Source organism: Ziziphus jujuba, chromosome 4 (genome assembly GCF_031755915.1).
Source record: "Ziziphus jujuba cultivar Dongzao chromosome 4, ASM3175591v1".
NCBI classification, from domain to species: domain Eukaryota; kingdom Viridiplantae; phylum Streptophyta; class Magnoliopsida; order Rosales; family Rhamnaceae; genus Ziziphus; species Ziziphus jujuba.
Genome location: NC_083382.1, coordinates 7059134 through 7081286, shown reverse-complemented (window position 1 = coordinate 7081286; position 22153 = coordinate 7059134). Strand labels below are relative to the sequence as shown.

Sequence of the window (22153 nt, the reverse complement as noted above, 5' to 3'; positions counted from 1 at the left end):
GCACTGCAACATTCATATAAAAATTGGAAAATGATTTTCCTCCCATGTGCCTTTGGCATGGTAGGTTCTGTTAACGATAGAGGAAATCTATACATGGATAAAATATATAGTTATAGATTTTGGTAAAATGTTGAAAATTTCTAGCGTGTAGTAGTCTTCTTCAAGGCTTATATAGAAAAATGATACAGTTAGGTTGCCAAACCATTAGAGGTACCATGATTCCGAACTATGAACGCTGCATGAAATCTGTCAAAAGGTCATGCGGAAGCATATCATATATATATATATATATATTGGAAAGTTTTGTGGTATAAACGATTGCATTTTTTTTATTGTGCAGATGCTTAAAAAAAATGATTGATTTTTGAAAAAATTGTTACGATAGAACGTCAATGTGTATATATATATATATATATATATATATTCTCCAAATTTAAAGTAACTACTTCTTTCAAAACAAAAATTCAAATTTAAAGTAATTACCTTTTTTAGAAAAAGAAAAAAAAAATATTTTGGAGACGGTAATGTGCCTAAGATCGAATTTGCACAAGTCAAGGTCAATCCAAAATTTGCACAAGTCAAGGTCAGTACAAACTAACTTCACCAATACCGAAATGTGCCTTGGATCTTACTCCAGACCATAAAGCTAATTCTCCGTGTTCGATACAGCACAGAAACAAAACACACAAGCTCTCTCTCTGTCTCTCTCTTTCTTCTGCTCCTGTGAACTTGGAATCAATACACATAATAAAGTATGGCTCTGGAAGTGGTGGGTGGAGCTTTCCTCTCAGCTTCCCTTCAGCTGCTGTTTGATAGGATGGCTTCAAAGCAGATGGTTGACTTTGTTCGTGAAAAGAATGTGGATGATGATCTGCTGAACAAGTTGAAGTTCAAGTTATCGTCCCTTGATAAAGTGTTGGATGATGCTGAGAAGAAGCAACTCTCTGACCCAGATGTGAGGAGATGGCTGAATGAGCTCAAACACACAATCTACAATACAGAGGACTTGGTGTACGAGATCAACACCGAAGCTTTACGATGCGAGATCGAAGGTAAACCTCCTCATCTACTCAGCTTCTTCTCTACTAGATCTTATGCTAAGAAAATAAACCAAAGGATTGCCAAGATCCTTGACACACTTGAATGTATTGTGCAACAAAAGGATCTGATTGGTTTGAAAGCAGGTGTTGAAAATAAATCTTCACCTAGACCAATTATAGCACCACCTTTGGAAGATGAATCTGATATTTATGGTAGGGATGATGAGAAAGAGGCCATTGTTAAGTTGCTGCTATTGGATAAAAAAGATGCGGATACTCGTAATAAAATATCTGTACTTCCCATTGTAGGCATGGGTGGGTTGGGCAAGGCCACCCTTGCTAGGCTCGCTTACAATGATGTCAGAGTAAACAACTTATTTGACATCAAAGTGTGGGTTACAGTATCTGATGAATTTGATGTTTTAACCTTAACAAAAAAATATTCTCAGAGGGGTCAACTCTCCAACATGCTCTATCGATGTCGAGGAGCTATACAGCCTTCAGATCGAATTGAGAAAGGTTTTGAAGGGCAAAAAGCTTCTCTTGGTTCTTGATGATGTTTGGAACGAGAATTATGACCGCTGGTATGCATTGAAGAGTCCACTTGAATTTGCAGCATGCGGAAGTAAGATTATTGTGACAACACGTAGTCAAGATATTGGATTGAAGATGGGCAGCATTCCAAATTATTGTCTTCAAATAATATCAGATGAAGATGGCTGGAAATTATTTAAAAAACACGTATTCAGTAATACTAATAATAATAATGTGAAGCCAAGTGGATATCCAGATTTGGAAGTAATTGGTAAAGAAATTGTTGAAAAATGTAAATTTCTTCCTTTAGCAATAATTTCACTTGGTGGTCTTTTGCGCTCCAAACTTAATCCCAAAGAGCGGGAAAAAATACTAGAGAATGACATATGGGGTTTGATTGGTGAAAAGGAGTGTGATATTCTTCCAGCTCTATGGTTGAGCTATTATTATTTGCCAGTGCATCTAAAACGTTGCTTTGCTTACTGCTCCATTTTTCCCAAAGATTATATATTTGGAAAAGAAGAATTAATTTTATTGTGGATGGCAGAGGATCTTCTGCAACCACGTCAAAATATGACTTTAGAAGAAGTTGGAGATGAGTACCTTAGTGATCTAGTGTCAAAGGTCTTCTTTCAATGCAAGAGGACTTTATTTTCTATGCATGATCTTATGAATGATTTGGCTAGCTATGTTTCAGGCGAATTCTGTTTGAGATTGGATGAAAATCATTCAAAAATTCTTTCAAGAAATGCTCGCCATTCATCACATATGAGATTTGATGAAAGATTTAAGAATTTAGAGGCTTTTTTTGAAAATAAGTTATTGCGCACTTTGCTACCGCAACCCTATATGGTCCACTGCTATATCATGAATTGTTTGTAGATTTTGAAATATTGCAAACAATGCAATACTTAAGAGTGCTTTCTTTGCGTAGGCTTATTAAAGTCTCGCAGTTACCCGATTCTATTGGAAAGTTAAAACTTTTAAGGTATTTGGATTTATATCGGAATGCAATTGAAGCAATACCTGATGCAGTTTGTACTTTGTACAACTTGCAAACCTTATTGTTGTCATTTTGTTGCAAACTTACATGTTTGCCTAATTCAATTGGCAATTTAAAAAATCTAAGGTACTTGGACTTGCCACCTCAAATGCCTGCCTTGAGATATCTTGAAGAACTAAGTTTTTTTGTTGTAGGCAAAGACAGTGGATCTGGTATCCAAGAGTTACAAAAGCTTTCAAATATGCATGGTTGTCTTAGAATTGAAAGGCTTGAGAATATTGTAAACGTTGAGGATGTTTCAACGGCAAATTTAATGAATAAGAAGCACCTTAGTGAACTGAGTCTGGAGTGGGAAAATGATACTGATGATTCAAATAAAGCAAAAGAGATATTAAAAAGACTTGAACCTCAATAAACGGGAAACAAGTATCAATTGTAAATTATGGAGGCACAAGCATTCCCAAATGGCTTGGACTTGATTCGTTTTGTCGTTTGGTAAGAATGACGCCATGGAATTGTAGACACTGTTGTTCGTTGCCGCAGCTTGGACAACTTCCCGCTCTCAAAGAGCTTTTTGTGGGAGGAGTTGATATGTTGGAGAGAATAGGGCATGAATTTTACTGTGGTGGTTCTTCTTCCATGACTAGGCCATTCAAGTCGTTACAAGTTTTACAACTTTCAAATATGCCATCGTGGAAAGAGTGGTTGTTGATGGAAGCTGGTGGCCAAGAAGATGGACCTTTCTTTGAACTTGGAAACCTTACATTAATAAATTGTCCGAAGCTAAGTACAGCCTACTTGCCTGGTAATCTTCCATCCTTGAAGCATGTTGCTATCTCAGGATGCTCTGGTCTGGGGATCCCAGATCCGGACTGCTCCAATGTAACGTTGGTTTTAAAAGGCTGTCCACAAGTAGTGTCATTTCCAGAAGGGAGATTGCCCTCAAATGTCCATACAATTCACATTCGGGAGTGCAGAATTCTGGTCTCACTGAAGAGGGATGGCCTTCGAATTTAAAATCACTTCAAATTTCCCAATGTAATATCAACATGCAGTACTTGAATCTGGTGGCAAAATGTAGTGCCAGATTCTTCATTTTTGGAGGAAGGGCAACTTCCCACCACCCTGACTTTTCTCACTCTATTTTGGCTTGATAACCTTAAATCCCTACATAGCAACGCCTTTCGAAGTCTAGCCTCCCTTCAAAAATTGAAAATATTTTTCTGCAGTCAACTCCAGTCTTGCCAGAAGGAGGTCTGCTAGCTTCTCTTGCAGAGTTGTCGATCCAGTATTGTCCTTTGGTAGCTCAACGGTGCCAGAGAGATACAGGGGAAGATTGGCCCAAGATCGCTCACATCCCTCATATATACACATACGTGATGTTTGAGGCAATGTCCTCCAAAATGGTTCAGGTATTTTTTCTTCTCTTTTTCCATATGTTTTTTTTCCCCATAATATCTGGCATATGCTTTGAATTTTAATTTATTTTATCATTTTTAAATGAATTCGATCTCTATCACCTCATTTTAAAAATATCTGTTATCTTCATTCTTCATTCCTATGAATGTATTAAAATTTGATGTCTAAACATTAAGAAGTAAACGTTAATAATTTTTAAATTATAAACGTGCTTCTGGTTGTTGATAGAGATGATTTACAATTTTTAACATTTGTTTCTGGAGTTGATTCTCTAATCTTTTTTTTTTTTTTTTTCTTTTCAAGAATGAAAGCACTTAAATCTAATTAAATTTTGATGATTTTTTTTTTGGGTATATTTTATTCATTCTTATACTTCAGAATGTGTAGAATAATTGTTAATTCATTTAATTTTCCAGAGGCAGGCCTATCTTGATGTTTGAGAATTTCTTCCTCCATTAATCTGTTGCAGTGCTTTTCTGAAGAACTTCTTTCCGCATCTTTTTCTTATCTGACTGACCATTTACAGCATGTCCTCTACTATGGCAACAAATTAAGGTCCACCACAATTTAAATTTTCAAGTTCAAAAGGTTTTCAAGTCGGGAATTTTATGTTTCAAAGCGTAATAATATGATATATAATGCTCTCATTTTCAATACTGTCGGTGGCTCACACTTTCTCATAAAAGAAACAGCCAGAGTAAGATTAATTTTTCTCTTCCCTTTATCTTCAACAGAAGTAGCTACACTTGCTCCTTTCATGTAAAGCCTGTTATGTATTATATGATGCAATATTACTCAATACCATTTTTAAATGCAAGTCCATTCAATTTTCCCTCTGGCAAAAACTAATGTATATGTGTTAACTTGTGCAAGGTTTTTTTTTTTTTTTTTTTTTTCCAAGTAACCTATGTTGGAGGCTAAACTTTTGTTGCTAAAGTTTTGTTATTCACAGTAGCAGATTCAATAATGCCAAGCTTTCTGGTAACTGCTTCATGCTGCCGTGATCTCTTTAATTGTTTCAAAGTGCATCTGAGATTTTGAAATCCTTATTCAAGAAACTATGAAACTTCATTTGTGAATTTGAGACATGATTAATCTCATGAAAGTAATGCAATATTGCCGGAATGAAAAGGAAAATATCTTGGCATAAGTTGTACCATGCAGTGCTGCTTAAGATCATGGGGCTTTTTTTTTGGCTGTCTACCAAAAAATTCATAGCATCTAAAAAAATTTTGTCCAAAAACATGTTCTTTTTGGGCAAAAGAGTTAATTAAAATTGTTACTCATAGGAATTTAATATGAAAATTCTTCTTTTATAATGCCACTTTGTTTTTTATTGGGGCCCCATCTTGCTTCTCTTACATACGTGTGAATACACTTAAATCCACACCTGATGCTGTTATTGAAAAGTTACTTGCAACTTTTAAGGAAAAGGAGGTTGCAAATTCCACTGACAATGTAAATCCAACCAAAGCTGATGCAATTGCAATTCTCAGAGTTTGCATGACTGTGGTAAAGCATCTTCAAAACAAGATGATGTGACAAATAAGCCCAAGTAGAGCCTTCATACCAGTCCCATTTCAAAGTGTCAGTTTCCAGGGTTAGACTATTACTGTTTGTCAGTGGTTCAGGACCACACAAAATTGATTATGGACATGTAGATGGTATAGCTCCTAAGGAGGTAATTGCGAGTTGAATATTTGCTGAGGCAGTTCTTCGCGGTGCTCAGGTAGCTGTTTTCCCTCACCATTTTTTTCTAACCACTAGTACTTTTGAATTATAATAAATAAATAAGAGGGGAAAAAAAAAAAGAAAAAAAGGAAAATAGTTGTCTGTTAGGTTTCCTGGGTAAAACACTGGACCAAAAGAGTTATATTTCCACTACTCGATTATATGTTGTCAAATACTTTAATGATTATTTTACTGGTATTAACCATATTCTGGTCGGATACCGAGAGTTTGTCTATTAAAAAACTTGAAATCAAATCAAGTTGTTAAAATTATGGTGTCGACAAACATGAATACAAACTTGTTGAAATCTTTTGCAAGTTTTAAAGTTTATACTTTGACCTGTATTTTATGAGAGATAGTTTCTAGTTTAATCTGCAGGCCTCCAATACTGAAAATACTTAAAAATTAATTTAAGAGATAATTTGATTCTCATATCTAATAATTTCCTAAGAAGATTTACCTGTAGGTCTTTGTTCCTGGAGTAATGGCTTGCATTGCCCATGTTGAGAAAGGAGATGTAGCTGCAGTTTCAGTTGCTGTGGAGCAGCCTGCTGCTGATGGTGGTTGGGGCATTGCATAACTCGAGGGACTGTCATGCAGGGTCTGTCGACAGGTTGTGACCACATTGATAATATTGAACTAACTTTTGATTATTTTTTTAATACCAAGTATTGACCAGTTTCTGTTCAAAGTTCCCTTTAAGTAAACTTTAGCAAATTATCAAATATTGATGGTTTGTTTGCAATTTTATTCACTGCAGATTCTTACTATTTTCAATGAAGTGGCCTGTATATCGGCCAAGGAAAAGCAACTATGTCAAGGCCTGGTATCTTCTGTGTTACACAAGGAGTTGCTGTGGATGTGTAGTAGAGTATTTAAACTTCCTTCTTTTCATGGTATGAATTTGTGTTTATTCGTAAATTTATGGTTTCTATGGAAAGCAGAGTAGCTTTGATAACCAAAATTTGTTGTATTTCACTTCTAATACTTTTTGTAATTAAGCAGCTGTTGCATGCATAAATCCTTTAGCATATTATTATCTTTGCCCTTTGTAAGGTATTTATGGTTTCTGCTGATGCAAATTTATTATCTGTATCTGATAAATGATTGTTACTTATATCCTCTCATCTCTTATCCCGTTGAGACACAGTGTCCTTTTATCCTGAAATGAGTCATCGCTTTATGAAAGTTGAATTTTTGTTGTCTGTGGTGCAAGAAAAGTTCTTTATCAATGATTGAACCCATTATGCTGGAACTTATTTTTTTATTTTTTATTTTTTTTACAAGCCGGTTTGTTTGGACTAAGCTGTTTAGATGATTGCCCACGCAGTAGGAGGGTTGGCTCTAAATAACATGTAAAGTTTCAAAATGGGCTGTTTATGGTTTCAAGGCAAATACAGCAATGTAGTAATGTATAAAATACTTTTCCTATGTCTTACGCCATCTATAACCTAGGACTAGGATTGAGGTTAATTGGTGTAGGCATCCTATCTTATCTTGTGGAGGATATGGTTTTTTATACTCCTTTGGTTATTAATGAGTTGATGGGTTCATATAGTAATTTAAAATTTTGACTATTGTATCTATTTTTCCATGTCATGGCTTGTAGTTTTTGGCCTTGTAATTTTTCTGCTTTGGTTTGTGTATAGTTTGGACATTGTTTGAAAATTCCTTATGACAACTATCTTCTTTTTGTTTTGGTTGCAAGATGTGCTTGAGGGGGCAATATTTCTTCAAAATATGCCTAGCATTGTACTGCTCATGCACTAGGTACGTATTTAAGTTTATGATATCAAAAATTATTTCTGTATGTCTTTCCTTGTAGTGATCTTTGTATTTGAAAATATATATTAAATCTTTTGTGGATGATACATATAATGATCTTTAGTATATAAATATTATACTACAGATATTCACCTCTTTATATAAAGATATGGATGATACATAGCTTTATATTTTCGCCAGTTAATTTAAAGATATTCACCTCAGAACATGAAAATCTTAGCATAATACATAGATATTTTTCCTCATGATTTCTATGAGTTTTCATCATATGACTTTTAGTATTTATATATATATATATATATGTGTGTATATTTTTATTTTTTCCTATGGCTGTCCTGTTTTTGGGGGATACTGATCTGTTTTAACTTTCCTAGGAAACAATTGAATCCTTAAGAATCCATGGAAGTATCAAAGGAGAATGTTTGATCAGGCTGTTCAGTTAGTTCGTCCTGGTGGAGGTATTGTGTATTCAATGTGAGTGACTCGTCCTTTTTTCTTGTTCATTTTATTGTTTCCATTATATATTGATAAATTTGTGGCGAATAATTTGATCATTAAGATGAATAAGTGGTGTGCATTTCTATTCTTCATTGCACTTCGAATTAACCTTTCTCAGTTCTTATGCTTCCAAACTTGCCTCCTTAGTGGGTGTAAGACAGATTTCTCTCTCTCTTGATTTCAGTTAATGGTTTCTAAGGGAAAGAGAAGCGACAATACTAATTTCTTACCGATTTGAATTAGATTTCTATATCCATATATAGAAAAATAAACCTTTAAAGTGTATGATGAGTTACGTGCTATTCTTAGTGATGTTTGTTTGCATAAATGTTGTTGATTCGGCATCAAGCAAATATTGGCAATAGGAAAAGAATATAAAAAATGCCACTTTTCAAGCTTCTAGCCGTAAATCATTTCCAAGTCAATTTTGTAGGCTCATACAGTTGATCTCTTTTCCATAAGAGTTTAGCCAACAATATTCTAATGTCACAGCATTTAATTACAATAGATTGGATTACTCATTTATACCTTGGTTATTGTTTATCTCATCTTACCCTTAATACCTATATATTGTTTTTATTTTTTATTTTTCTATTTATCTTTTTCTAGATGTACAATAAATCCTGGATAGAATGAAGCATTGGTTCGATATGGTTTGGATACATATAATTTCCTGTCTTTGGCATCACAGGTCAGATTTGGATGTTCACTGTTCTAATATCTCACACCTTTTCTCAGAAATGAGGATTCAGGAACAGCACTTAAATTTATATTATTTATAAAATTGACTCACAAATGCACTTAGTTTATAAACTAGTGTTTTGTTGTGACACTAGTTTGCACAGTTCTCACAAATGCTCATCAAAATTAGATTTTTCACTTCGCTGACTTGTTTTATTAAAATTTTGGTTGAATTTGAATCAATAAAACTTTGCATCTTCAATAATTAGCGGAAATGGGACCCAAAAGCATTTGAAAAACCTGTTCTTCTTGGAACCTAAAACATACACTTTTGTGTTTCAGGTGAAAAGTTTTGGCTGCTCACGGTGCCTCGAAGTTTAGTGCTTGTGTACCTTATGGCGTTTTTCCTAAGCAGTCATGGGAGAGGTTCACTCACAAAGATGGTAAGTAGATAGTTATTCTCAACTACTAGCCTTGGTAGTTCTTATGATCTTATTTGCCATTCCATTTCATTTTTCAGAGGTCTCAAATAAGGCATTTGCCTACTTTTGGATCACGGATTCCTGCCCACTTACAGTAAAAGCCATAGCAAATAGAGCTCTGTTCGAAGTTCTAAGTCTTGCAGGATCAATTGCAGAATCTCTACAAACTTGAAAGAAAATTCATTTTTGGGACTTTGAGGGAGGAGAACATGCATGTATTATGATCTTCTCGGGAATAAAAACATTTGACTGGTACTGCTATTTTTTTGGGCAAGTTATGTTACATTAGAAGCTAATTACACATTCTATATTACTTATTTAATACAAGTTCTGTAATAGAAGTTTACCCTGTGAAATTTTTTTTTCCGATTGCTACACGTTTTTAAGAAAACTTTTATTGTGTAAACACATGTCCATTGCTTATATACTTGACCTCACATGCACTGCAAGATTCAGATAAAAATTGGGATATGATTTTCCTTCCATGTGCCTTAGGCATGGTAGCTTCTCTTAACAATAAAGGAAATCTATACATTTGTCTGGAATATTGATAAATAGTTAAGGTTCTCCAAACAAGTTTCGAAATTTTTACACTTGGCTGCTTCAACATGATGTGGAATAGTAAAGTAGGAGCATCCACCTCCTTTGTAGCTGAAGTATTCTAGGTTATCCGCATCAATTGTTGATCCAACTTCACCAGTTTCCTCAAAAAAATGGAAGGAGTTTAAAAGCTTGGGACTAAAAATATTGAATTTCTTAGAACCGTAAAAGTTGTTCAGAGATAATTCCCTCAAGCAGTGGAAGTATCAAAAAAGATTTTCCAGCCAGTAATCACTAAGCCTCACTTAGGAAAACGAAACTTTGGCAAGTTTTACACAAACTGTAAGATCTGAACAACATTTATAAGGAGCAGAGCATTTCCTCCTAAATACAAATCCTCAACAACAGGGTATCCAGAAAAAGAAAAAAAAAAAAAAGAAAAGAAAAATTACTCTATGATTTCACACAAAATATCACCTTTTTGAGTAAAAAAGGCTTTAAATCTTTATTAAAGGTTAGTTTATTTGATCAGATTTACGAAAGGTTAGTTTGAATTTAAAAAATCACAATGAAAGTATATCATTTTTATAATGAACGAAAAGAAAAGATATCTTATAGTATCATATTATAGTATATCATAGACATCACGCCAATAGCCATGCAAATAAATTGTAAACTTTTGTCGAGATTTTTGGTTGGTTTATTTGTGTGTGTTCCATATAAATTGGGATGATAAAAAAATAAAAAATGATTTGTGGCTAGCCACTGATATTTGGTTGTGAGCAACTTTTCTTTTTTAAATTAAACATAGGCTGCACACTACTTGGGCGTGTAGAGCCTACTGGACCTGACATGGCAAAGTGTTGCAAATTGGATAAGGAAGAGATGGAGTTTTGCCAGGCCAACCAATGATTCCACAATCTTGTCCAGCGCTTTTGGACAGAAATTTCATTTCGAAAGACATCAATGTTTGATAACATTGAAAATATATGCTTAAGGTTTTCAATAAGTAAATTTGAGAGTCGATCTTCCATGGAATCCATGCAATTGAGAGAATGCTTCTAGGGTTCTTAATTTCTTTCCATATTATTTTGAAGATCCCTAAAATCAGTTATATATAGATTTTCTAAATTGTTAAATTGTAAATTAAACTTAATTTAATTGATTTCTAATTCCTAATATTTCTATTATTAACCAAATATTACAGAATGAAAATTGATTCCCAAAAAATTTTGTAAAATCATTTTTCATCTTACCAAAAAAAAAAATGATCAAAAAAAATCTTCAGTAGCTTAATTTGAAATTTAGAATTTGAAATAAAATTAAAAACATTTTCTAAAATGTGGATAAATTTAAAAGACGCCCAAAAGATGTTTTAGGAAACAATATTTAAGGATATGCATAAATATTTATTATTTTTTATTTAGAAAATATTTAATATAAATATATATATATATAATAATATTTAATATATGTCACGTACAAATTTGATAATAATTACCATTTTCAAAAGTGAATATTTCTTTTACCATATATATATATATATTTGCCATACATAATTTTATTATTTTCATTCTCATAAAACATTTTTAAATATATTACTAAGCGAAATAAAGTATGTCTCTTCTGTATGAAGAGGATTTCTCTCATGGTCTTTGCATGAGGTTGTCTTTCTTCTTGGTGTTTCCGGAGAAGAGGTTACAAATATGTTTAAAACAATATTTACGTTTTCACAGGAAGTAGTTCCCTTGAGGAAGGAGTTGAAGTTCTTTCATCATAAAAATCCAATTAATCTGAAAATAAGCATTAGCTAGTTTGGAAACCATAACAATAATACTGGGTAGAGGAAGTAGATGTTGCATTGAAGTTTTGAGAGAGGTTATATAGAAACAACGTATCAACAAGTTGAAGTGGAGAGGAAGTCATTTTAATAAAATTAAGGATCTAATATATATGTATATATTTCTAACAATGTCTTTCTTATCCAAAATTTTCATGACAAATATATACAATTGTGTAAATTTTATGCTCTTATAATCTCATTTTCTTTAGCTGGCCAAAATGATACACAGAAACTAGCACAATAACCGAATCGGATTCCAAAGAGTAGCTAACAACATATTAAGAAATCGGGTGCGTTTTAGTACTACCTCATCTTGGAGAAAAAACATCCATAAACACTTTGAAATCTTTGCTACTTTGTAGGTCAACACGCTGATTCCATAATCTTGTCCAGCGCTCCAAGCTCCTACTAAAAATTTTGAATTCCTTCAAACCATGACAGTTGTTCGGAGTTAATTCCTCAAGCAGGGGAAGTTTAGATACAAGATTCTCCAACCACTGATCCCTTAAAACTCAATTTGAATGACGACACTTTCACAAGTTTTGCACAAACTATAAGATCTAAACTGCATAAAGAACAGTTTACTGCTGCATTCTTGAGTGTTAAATCATTCAAACAGAAAAAATTGTCAGAAATCGTAATCTTTTTTCGGTTTGCTACACGAATGCCACTTCACAAGACCTCTAGCAAGAGCAGAATTTAGAAAATTTTCAATTTGTCTGCTAGCATTATTACTATTATTCAAGTTAATTCTGAAGCCAAAGTGTTTTGGAATCATACACAGAAACCAACACAATAACCGAATTGGATTCCAAAGAGTAGCTGAACAGCATGTTACGGAATTGTCTGCGCTTTTACCTTATCTTGGAGAAAAGCATCCATTTAACACTTTGAAATCCTTGAAACTTTGTTGGTCAATACACTGATTCCATAATCTTGTCCAGTGCTTGGACAGAAAATTCATTTGTAAGACATCAAGGTTGTTTGTTTGATGAGAAAGAAAACACATGCTCAAGGTTTCAAGACGTCATTATGACAGTCGATCTTGCATGCTTCAAGGGGTTTTGTTTTCTAGAAGCAAAAAATATCTAGCTACTTTTTTTACCCATCTATCCTCCATGGAATCCATGCATGGGACAATGGTTACAGGGTTTTTCTTTTCCGGAAAGGCAAAATTATAAGTACTTATACATAGTAAGCTAGCTACGTAACCTGCCTTTATTATTATCATTATTATAACATATATATATATATATATATATAGATATGTATGTATGGAATTAGTTAAATATAATTGACTTTAGTCAAATTAAGTCATGCGTCATTGAATTTACAGGAAGCAGATATTGCATATTTGGTTACCTTTATAGCATTCAAAAGCTTATCCCTGTTGAATGGAAAAATAAGTTTTTGAAAACAGAAAATTAACCCCCATGCACATGCAGCTTATCAACTTTGATGCCTCCTAATCACAAATAGGAGTCTTGCTTTATGTCATTCACTGCTTGGCTGAAAAGTGCTCGGATAAACTTCTGTGATTATGTTTGTGCAGAGGGAAAGTGAGAGAGAGAGAGAGAGAGAGAGAGAGAGAGTCAATAAACATCTGTACAGCATATATATCATCCAATTTCACAATTTATCTACAATGACAACACTAACACATTAACAGAATGGGTTCCATTTTTGTCTCTCCTTCTATACAATTTTTGACCCCCACCATCAACTTTTACCCCCATATAGACACATAATCATATTTGCAAATGGGCTTGAAACACAGCACCCAGAACCAAAAAAAAAAAAAAAAAAAAAAAAAAAAAGAACACTCCCCACAAAGAGAGAGATCATGCACAAACCCGCAAGCAAATGCATATGGCTGCTGCAGAGAGACTTCACAAATTCAGCGATATGCTTCGCCTTATTCTTCTCCCTTGGATGAATAACAATTTTGTCACTCTAATATAAACAAAATGCTCTCTGCCCTTCTTTCCCACACCTTCCCATCTAATATTACCAAGTATCCGTAACTTAAAAGCGGATACTACCATGATACGAGCATATATTATGCGCCTATTCTTTAGTTTCTCTTCTACAATATACACTTAAATATGAAACAGTTAGCAAGCCTAACCCCATTTCTCAAGGCTAAGAGTAAGATTACGAATACAATGTTAATTTTGCTCCGCCTTCTCATCCAGATTTCCCTTCGGGCTGTCCAGTGAATCCCCCAAATAAGTCCCATCCGGCTGACGAATGCATATGTTCAAGTTGCTAGAAATGAAAGGATCCTGGATGATCCACAAATACAAAGTGAAGATCAATATGCAATATAGAATATCCAGCAAAAAAGTTTTTCCCTATTTTCCTAGTACCAAAATAGAACCAAAAGCAAACAATCAAATAAAATACAACGTGGTTGGCTGAAAAAAATATATAATAAAGTAAATTAAATACAACATGATGATTAAATTAAAACTTTCACAATCCCTAATTTTTTATTTTTTTTTCAATTTTAAACTGCATATTTTAGTAGTCGATATATCATACTTCAGAAATTGCTTCCAAATGCACCCTCATCAACACACATAACCATATCAACGAAATTAAACTTTAGATCATTTGTAGTTAGAATATATACCATCCAACAGCTAGAACTACTCAATTAAAAAGAAGTAAAATAAGTGCCAAAAAGACCACTCCAAGAAAAAATTAAGCATAGTATTTACTTCATCAAGATGTGATAATCAGAGTTCAATAATTCCAATAGATTACCTGATCACCAGTATCTTGGCCCTCTGAGTGGAAAAGGATTGGTCGGCATCGCTTATCTTCATTCATAAGGCTTGAATTTTGAAAATGTGTCACAAGGGCTGCCTTGCCCTGGATTCGTGCATATGCCAGTGAGGCAACTTTTTCACTATTGAACTTCTCCCACTTCTTCCCATTAAATGCCTGTACAATTTTGTTGTTCTTGTTCACATTATTGCTAAACTTAAAATAGGTATTCTTATTTTGTACAAAAGAGAGGTAACAAAGGAACTGAATCTAACCTTATAGAAGGGTATAATGTGAGAAGGAGACACCATATTGATGAAAGCATAGCCCACATTGCACTTATTCTGGAAAGAGACAGCACAAACATGTGCACTTTGTGAAGATGCTAGGACTCAGATCAACTAAGCCAAAAAACCCTAACGACTTTGAGCTCAACTACGAAATCTAATCATTACAATAATTAAGGTAATTAGACAAGAAATACTAAAAGTCTACAGATAGATATACCTTAAAATCAATTGGCAAATATAGAAAATCATAAGTGCCCCTGAGATTTTCATCAATAGCAGCCAGCAACATTTTTGAAGTGTACCTAATATAACAAAGAAAAAAGGAGTAGCATTATTAAGGCATCACCATGTTATCGATAGAATTATCAACAATACTGCCACAGAAAGAAAACAGAAGCATTCTTACTTGTTAGGGATATTTTTTATCATTAAAGTAGTCCTATTGTCCTCCCCACTGATAATTTTATCTAAATCAAGCTGATACTGCTTCTTGCCATCCAGACTCCCACTATTCTCAACCCGCCGACTTCGATTGCGTTCAACTAAACCCTCACTGCTGGTTACTGGTGGTCCTGTGTAAGAGCCATTCCCAAGGAATACTGGAGCATGCTTCGGCAATGACATCATTCTGTAGCTGGGTGAACCATTTTCAGCAATGTTCCCCGGAATACCAACAGCAGCACTCAAAGCTGAACGAGCACCAAGATTCACCATATAATTACCATTATTGCGATTTAAACCCACACCTCCAAAGGCAACTTGACTCATGAAGGAAGATTCTGGAGACTCAGGGAAGTAGCCAAAATGCCGATCAAGAGGAACACCAGATGGAGCTGATCCCACATGATGGTGGTGATGTGAACCAATTAATGAACCATGCCGACTAGAGTATGGAAAACCTTGCCCTTGTCCACTAGAGGAATAAGGGTGTCCAACAGATGATATTGGCCATGCAGAAGAATTAGCACGCTCAGTGAAAGATGTTGAATTTCCCCAAAGAAATTGAGGACCAGATAATGTTCCAATGTTGGATGAACTTGAATTTGATTCACCAAAAGAAATTGGTCCAGGACTTGTGCTTAGTTTCTGCTCTGGGAAGGAATGAGAATGTTGATAGGCTGCTCCTTGTGTTGATCCAGTAGTGTTATATAATGAATTTGCAAACCTTCCCAGGTCCTTCCCAATTGGTGCAATCTTTGAAGAGTTAGATACATGGGGTGGAAGAATTGAAGCTAACCCAGGCAAATGGTTTCCATTTACAGGGCTAACACTTCCTAGACCAGGGGACTTGCTAAAACCATGTAAAGGATTATGTTCAACTGGACTGCCAAATTGCCAATTACCTGTCATCAAAGAAGATATTGCAGCATATAACTAAATATGTCACAGGAAGAACAGGACCAAGAAATGTCAAAAATAAGAAGAAACAGATCGAGTTCACAAAACAATCAAAGTACAGAGAGATATCTACCTGGAGGAGAGTTGGCTATTGGTGAACCTACTTGATGTCTGAAACTTCGACCATCATCTTGTTCAAGCTCTTGAGTTAGTTGTTGCATTAAACTAAACATAAAAGAAAGAATGAAATTAATTCCTACACCAGCATAAATAACAATAAACAGGTATAGCAAGAGTAGATATTCATTCAGTAAAAGAATATACATGAGTTAAACCAGAAAAGACATAGACAAACAGCAAAAAAAATATTTTAGAAAGACAATGTAAGTGAAAATAACAAGGAAAGTTCAGCAGGAGTGTAAAATTTCAACCTTTTCCTTTTCCATTACCCAATCCTTAATTGGCTAGAAGTTCAAATTACATAGAACATTTATCACATGTACTCTCTCTTGAAAAAGAAACTACAAAGTTAACTGTTTTCTTAAGAAATGAACAAAACTTTACTGTTGCTTGACACACAACATTAACCATTAGGGTAATACTTATTACAAGAACAAATGTCAAAATCCACCAAGGAAGCATAGATTGCTCCATAAGAAATCTTTCATGAGGATATCTTACTAACTAATAATCTTGAAGAAAATTTTCAAAAAAACTCAGTTGCAACCACTTCAATTTGGTGGGGCACATGCAATTAATACCAATAACGACCAGTTTTTCAAGCCATTTTCCATATGAGCATCCAAGGAACACCTTATACCATCAACAATATAAAAGATAGAAAATTGATACTAACTTCCGACGTGCTCCACCAGGCCGGCTTGGTTCAAGTTTTATACGCTTCCCAGCTATGTCACTCCTATTTAATGCTCTAAGCGCCGCCTCAGCACCTCGAACATCATAAAATTCAATAAATTTATGGTGCCTCTTGTGAGGTGTTTCTCTTATCTGCATTCATGCAGAAGAAAATTCAAAATTCACAAGAGTAATCAAAATAGTGAAAAAGTATTTATGTAGTTGAAAGTCACATGCTCAAAATTCACTATAAAATTTGAAACTTGCACCTCTTTGACCTCCCCATAAACCCCAAATATTTGACGAAGGTCATCATTCGATACTGATGCATCCAAATTGAACACTACAAGAGTTCCTTGGTTAATATCCTTTTCCGATGGGTTGTCCTGGAATTTAGGAGAGGAAATGGTTCCTTTAATAGATGTTGATACAATAATCAGTGGCAAAACTGAATCATAAGAACAGGAACTTTCAAACCTTAGGAATTGAAAAATGAATATCAAGTTTTCTTCGTCTCAATGGCTTATTCTGTAATGCACGCATCGCAGTGCGAGCAGCCCGAATATCATAGTACGATATCATGACAAATCCTCTATGCTTGCATGCAGTGTATAAGGTTCTGATATCCCCGTATTGCTAATAAATAATAGAAAATGGAAAGGGTCCAAAGTTAGAAGCATTGAGAGTAAAAAATAAATAAATAAATAAAATAAAATGAATATGGAAACAGTTTATAATGGGAAAGATTCACAACTACAAGCACCAAGAATGGTAAAATAAAGATGAAAAGAGTTTATACAAGTATCTAAAGTACAAAACATAGAAAAGCATATCCACTCCCAAATTAAAGAACAGAGGTACACACCCCAACTCCAGACAACATGCAATGCCTCCCAAACTTCAGAAACAAGACATACTCACAATGACTGCAGAGCAAGCAATTGAAATATCACATCCTGTGTCAAAGGTCCAACACAAGATGCTAGGCAAAGAACTTCATTGACAAGAAGACTCTGGGTAAAAACATAAGCATCTACATTGAGTACCTAACCTCTATTCATACACTACCGACTAGAGTGGATAGTTTTAGAGGTCAACTAAGTCCTTAAAATTTATGAGACATAACGATAAGCAAACTAGCTTTTTCATGCTGCATTCAGGTTGTAACCCCCTCTAGTAAACTTTGGCATCCATACTTCTTCCAACATTGAAAAATAAAATAAATAACTAAGTAGTCATGCAAAAGTAAGCATTTAATTTTTCTTTTTCTTTTGGACAAATCTTATGTAAAATGAAGTATGTTAGACAGCAGTGCACATGAAGAAACTTAATTGCTTTCCTAGATAACAAATTTTAAGGGGAATGAGAAGGAAAGCGGCGAGCAAAACTATGAAACTACTTTTGTTCCAAAGAATAATCACACCCAAAATTCAATCACTAGCTACATAAAGGCCAACAACTTTTTCTTCCAACTAAAATAAGACAAGAATTAAAACCCAAATATAATATGAAAGCATAAAAGCCGAAAGATTGGCACAATTATATGGAAATGCAGAGGCAAAGTTCAAAAACAAACTTAAAGTAATTCTAAAATACCTCAAACAGAGTTCTCAATTCAGAATCCTCAACATTGCTATTAATATTTCGAACAAACAACGTCCTTGATGGGTGCTCCCCATAAGGATGTTCACCAGCAACTGCTCCCACACCATTTGGAAGTGCATAATGACTGATTCCATTTGAAGCAACTCCATCAGTTATACCTACTTTTGACATTCCAAGACTAAGGCTATCTTGGGACTCAAAATCCAATTCCATTCCCCCTGTACTGCCAAAGAGATCATAATCTTCCAAATCCTCTAGCTGACTAGGAAGCCCACTGAGGTCAAAATCGTCTGTTATTCCTGCTAAAAGCTCATCTTCATCGTCAGGAAGCATATTTCCTATTTCATTTGGTTCAACATTTTCGGGTGGATCCTTATCCTCATTTTCTATATCAAGATTTTTAAAAGTAGACAAGTTATCATCAATTGATTGTCCACCGTGCTCCAAATTGAAATTCACTGTATATCACCAAAAAGAACTCTGATATCAATTCTAAGAGATAAAGATCCAAAATACTTTAAATGACAAAAGCTGATACATACACTTTTCATGTGGAAGGACAGGCAATGAGCTAGAAAACAAGCTGGCATCATTTGATGCATGACAAGCATCAGTACCACTGGGAATCCCCCATGCACTACTTCCCCCTTTTCTAGGAAAATTAATTGATGGAATCTCAAAGGGACCTACAACAGAGTTATGAATGACTATCAAGAGAAAACTTCATGTAAATATATGCACAACAAGGATGAATATTGTATCATGCTTTTATCAATTAACAAAAATGAGGCACCTTCAAAACGACCTGGTATAGAACCCTCAGAATGTTTCTCCATTTTGATTATTCTGCGAGCACATGAGCCAAAGAAAACTAGAAGTAAGCCATCACAGAATCTCACATAATAAAGTAACACACAGGGGACAAAAAATCCATCAATAAATATAGAGGAGAGTGCAGCAAACATAACGATGCAAAGAATGGACAATAGAAAAGGGTTAATTGATTGTCAAAGTTTTTTAAGTTCAATAACATCTATTACTTAAATTTGAAAAACGAATAGGATGAGAGCAATTAAAAATGGTTTGCATGTTCATTAAAATTTGGTCAACATGTTTCATTAACTGATTGAGTGCCCTCAGCGCTATGCCATTTTGAATGAGCTTCATAACGTTCCTAAATACATGTAGGAAAACATAATTGAATCCTTAACGAGCTTTAATACCTTTATATTGTACAGCTTCTGATTTTATAAATGCATCAGCAATGTCACTTGGAAACTGAACTTAATAAAGATTAAGTATCTATGATTTTGAAGGTACATCTCAGCTATGTAGATAAACACACACAGAAAGGTTTGTACATCTATAATTGGTCCAACGGTGAAAATTCCACCAGAATTTACCTATACCTAACTAAACAATAATAACTTCACAATCAAAATGAAATACAAAAGGGGAAAATGCAGCAGCAGCAGCACATCCCAGCAGTACATGCAATTTAACTAGTGACAGGTTCAACACAGTTCTAACCACAATTGAGCACAGTCAAATGATAAAAATAAAAAATAAAAAATCTCAACTTTCAGCATACCCTAAAACCCCACCAACTCCAAACACCAAACACCAAAATTATTTCACAATCAATTAACTTTATCTTCAACAGTAAAATAAAAATTCCACAGAAATATGGAAAACCCACATGCAGAATCTACTAATCACATGCAAACACTAAGAAACAAAAGAGATCAGACCAGAGAAAAACGATCAAACACAAAATTTTGAATTATCTAAAATAATTCACCAAAAAAAAAAAAAAAAAAAACCAACATAGAGAGAGAGTACCTTACAGAAGAAAAAAAACAAGACACACACTGATTGGTTAAAGGAAGTCCATTGGAGAGATGGGTGTTCAACAGAGATTTTCAAACAAAGTTTTCATCTTTGATCAATACAAACGTATATTAAGAGAGAGAAAAAGAGAGAGAGTTCCGTAGAAGCAGAGAAATTTCTTTCTTCTACTCTTCTACTTCCTCCTCTCTCGCCGGGAAACCAGAGAGAAAAGAGAAAATAAACTGTAAGAAAAAACCAAAAAAAAAAAAATTTGTGTTTGTGACGGGAGAAGAGAAAACCCAAGAAAATGATTGGAGGAAAAGAAAACCAAACTATTATTACCAGGAAAAATAATTATTAGAGAGACAATGAACTGCAACTCTCACAAGCTCTCTCTCTCTCTCTCTCTCTATTTCTTTTTCTCTCTGACTGCAAAATTATATATATAAAAATATATATGAAAAATAAATATTATTTAATTGTTTTCTCTCTCTTAAAACTAAAAATTCTGCTGTATTTGAATCTCATTTGGCGTCCGTTGACACAACACTAGCGCTTCTTCTACTCGTTTTGTTACTCAAAAAGAAAAGAAAAAAAAATTTTGGTGTAAATTAAAATAAAAAAAAAAAGAGAAACAGAAAAAAAATCGCATTTAGATAATTTCAGATAAATATTTGACCTTACGGTTCCTTTGAAATTACGGTAGATACTATGACCATGATGGCCCTGGATAAAAAGTTCTTAAACACGTGGATGTTGATCAGTGGATAGGAGATGCGGTGGGGCATCGTTTTTAAAGGATTTGTACGAATGAGATCGTGAAAGGTTGAAGAATTATTGTGGTCGTGAGTATAGGTGATTATTGCTCCACGCTGTTCGTGTGGGCCCGATTACATTGTATTGCGTAAGCCAAAAAGGAGGTGGGTTCAGCTGCTTTTATGTTAGGTTCTTCGAGGAATAACCCGTTCTTATCATTAACTGCCACGTTTTTAATTTTTGGATGAAATATCGGTCCGGGCTAATTTTCGGCCCAATGGATTTCATCTATATTGAGACGATTCGTAGACGCCCAATATATAGTATTTTGGGCTATTATGGGCCAAGATTGGCTATGAAGCCCGCAATCCATTGTCCCAAATAACACCAACTGCTCCCGTACAAGTCCATAACGCCATCAATTTAATCCAATTCAATCCCATTAAAATTGGATTGATTCAATGTAATCGAATTGGTTGGAATTGAAATTTTAAAATTCTGTTGCATTTGTCTGCTTATCGGTTTCCACCTTCCGAAATAATCGATCGAGACCGATATAAAAATATAAATATTTTCCAAATAGTAACTTTTTTATTAGTTATTAGTAGCTTTTAAAATCTTTTAAGATTTATTATATTCTTCTATTTCTCCTTTTTATTGAATAGTTTTGTTTTAAAGTTAGATCTAACATTAATGTGTATTTGATAATTTTTAATTGGCCTAGATTTGATGAAAACTCATCCAATTGAAACGGGCTAAAACAATCGATCCAAACCGATCTTGATTCAATTGGATTTCCAATTGAAATTTAGATTTTGAAAAAAAAATTATATAAATATATATATATATTATAAACGGATTGGTTGCATTATTACTAAAAAGAAGTGGACCGGATTGATGAACATTCCAAACGCAATGTTATCACATTTGAAGTCAATATATCAAAGTTGATTCTTAGTTATCACATTTGAAGTCAATATATCAAAGTTCATTCTTAGTTGCTAACCGAACACAAAATGGTTTTGAGGACAGTTGGGGGAAAAGTCAATTTGATTGAACCAGGTTGAATGCAAAAGTCCAAATGAAGTTCATTCAAAGCCCAAAATTGTTTACGTACAAAAATAAGAAGTCCAAAATTGCTTGGGAGGAAA

At 34.2% G+C, this 22153-nt stretch overlaps 1 protein-coding gene and 1 long non-coding RNA gene across 9 annotated transcripts; one reads left to right on the top strand and one right to left on the bottom strand.

The window, feature by feature from the left end:
- The first annotated feature begins 376 nt into the window (after positions 1-376).
- On the top strand, positions 377-9550 carry LOC112491264 (uncharacterized). Of its 4 annotated transcripts, none has more exons than XR_009638767.1 (9): positions 380-3989; positions 4413-5725; positions 6194-6340; positions 6488-6623; positions 7436-7497; positions 7887-7986; positions 8620-8701; positions 9034-9134; positions 9212-9550. It is a non-coding gene; the product is annotated as an uncharacterized LOC112491264 (long non-coding RNA). The 4 variants fall into 4 exon arrangements; XR_009638768.1 differs by having other exon boundaries at positions 6182-6340; XR_009638765.1 differs by having other exon boundaries at positions 377-3989; positions 4413-6340.
- A 3598-nt stretch (positions 9551-13148) lies between these two features.
- Positions 13149-20685, bottom strand: LOC107416206 (protein MEI2-like 2). 5 transcript variants are annotated; one of them, XM_016024672.4, is made up of 13 exons: positions 20259-20685; positions 19210-19262; positions 18959-19102; positions 18408-18874; positions 17289-17447; positions 17081-17197; positions 16813-16964; positions 16090-16181; positions 15025-15961; positions 14836-14920; positions 14604-14672; positions 14326-14505; positions 13149-13841 (listed from the first exon to the last, which is right to left on the bottom strand). In XM_016024672.4, the coding sequence occupies exons 2-13, from the start codon at positions 19250-19252 to the stop codon at positions 13725-13727; spliced, it is 2562 nt and encodes an 853-aa protein (XP_015880158.3). In that variant the 5' UTR covers positions 19253-19262; positions 20259-20685; the 3' UTR covers positions 13149-13724. The 5 variants fall into 5 exon arrangements, with proteins under 5 accessions (XP_015880158.3, XP_024928467.3, XP_015880159.3 ...); XM_025072699.3 differs by having other exon boundaries at positions 19222-19262; XM_016024673.4 differs by having other exon boundaries at positions 20264-20685.
- Between the last annotated feature and the right edge of the window lie 1468 nt (positions 20686-22153).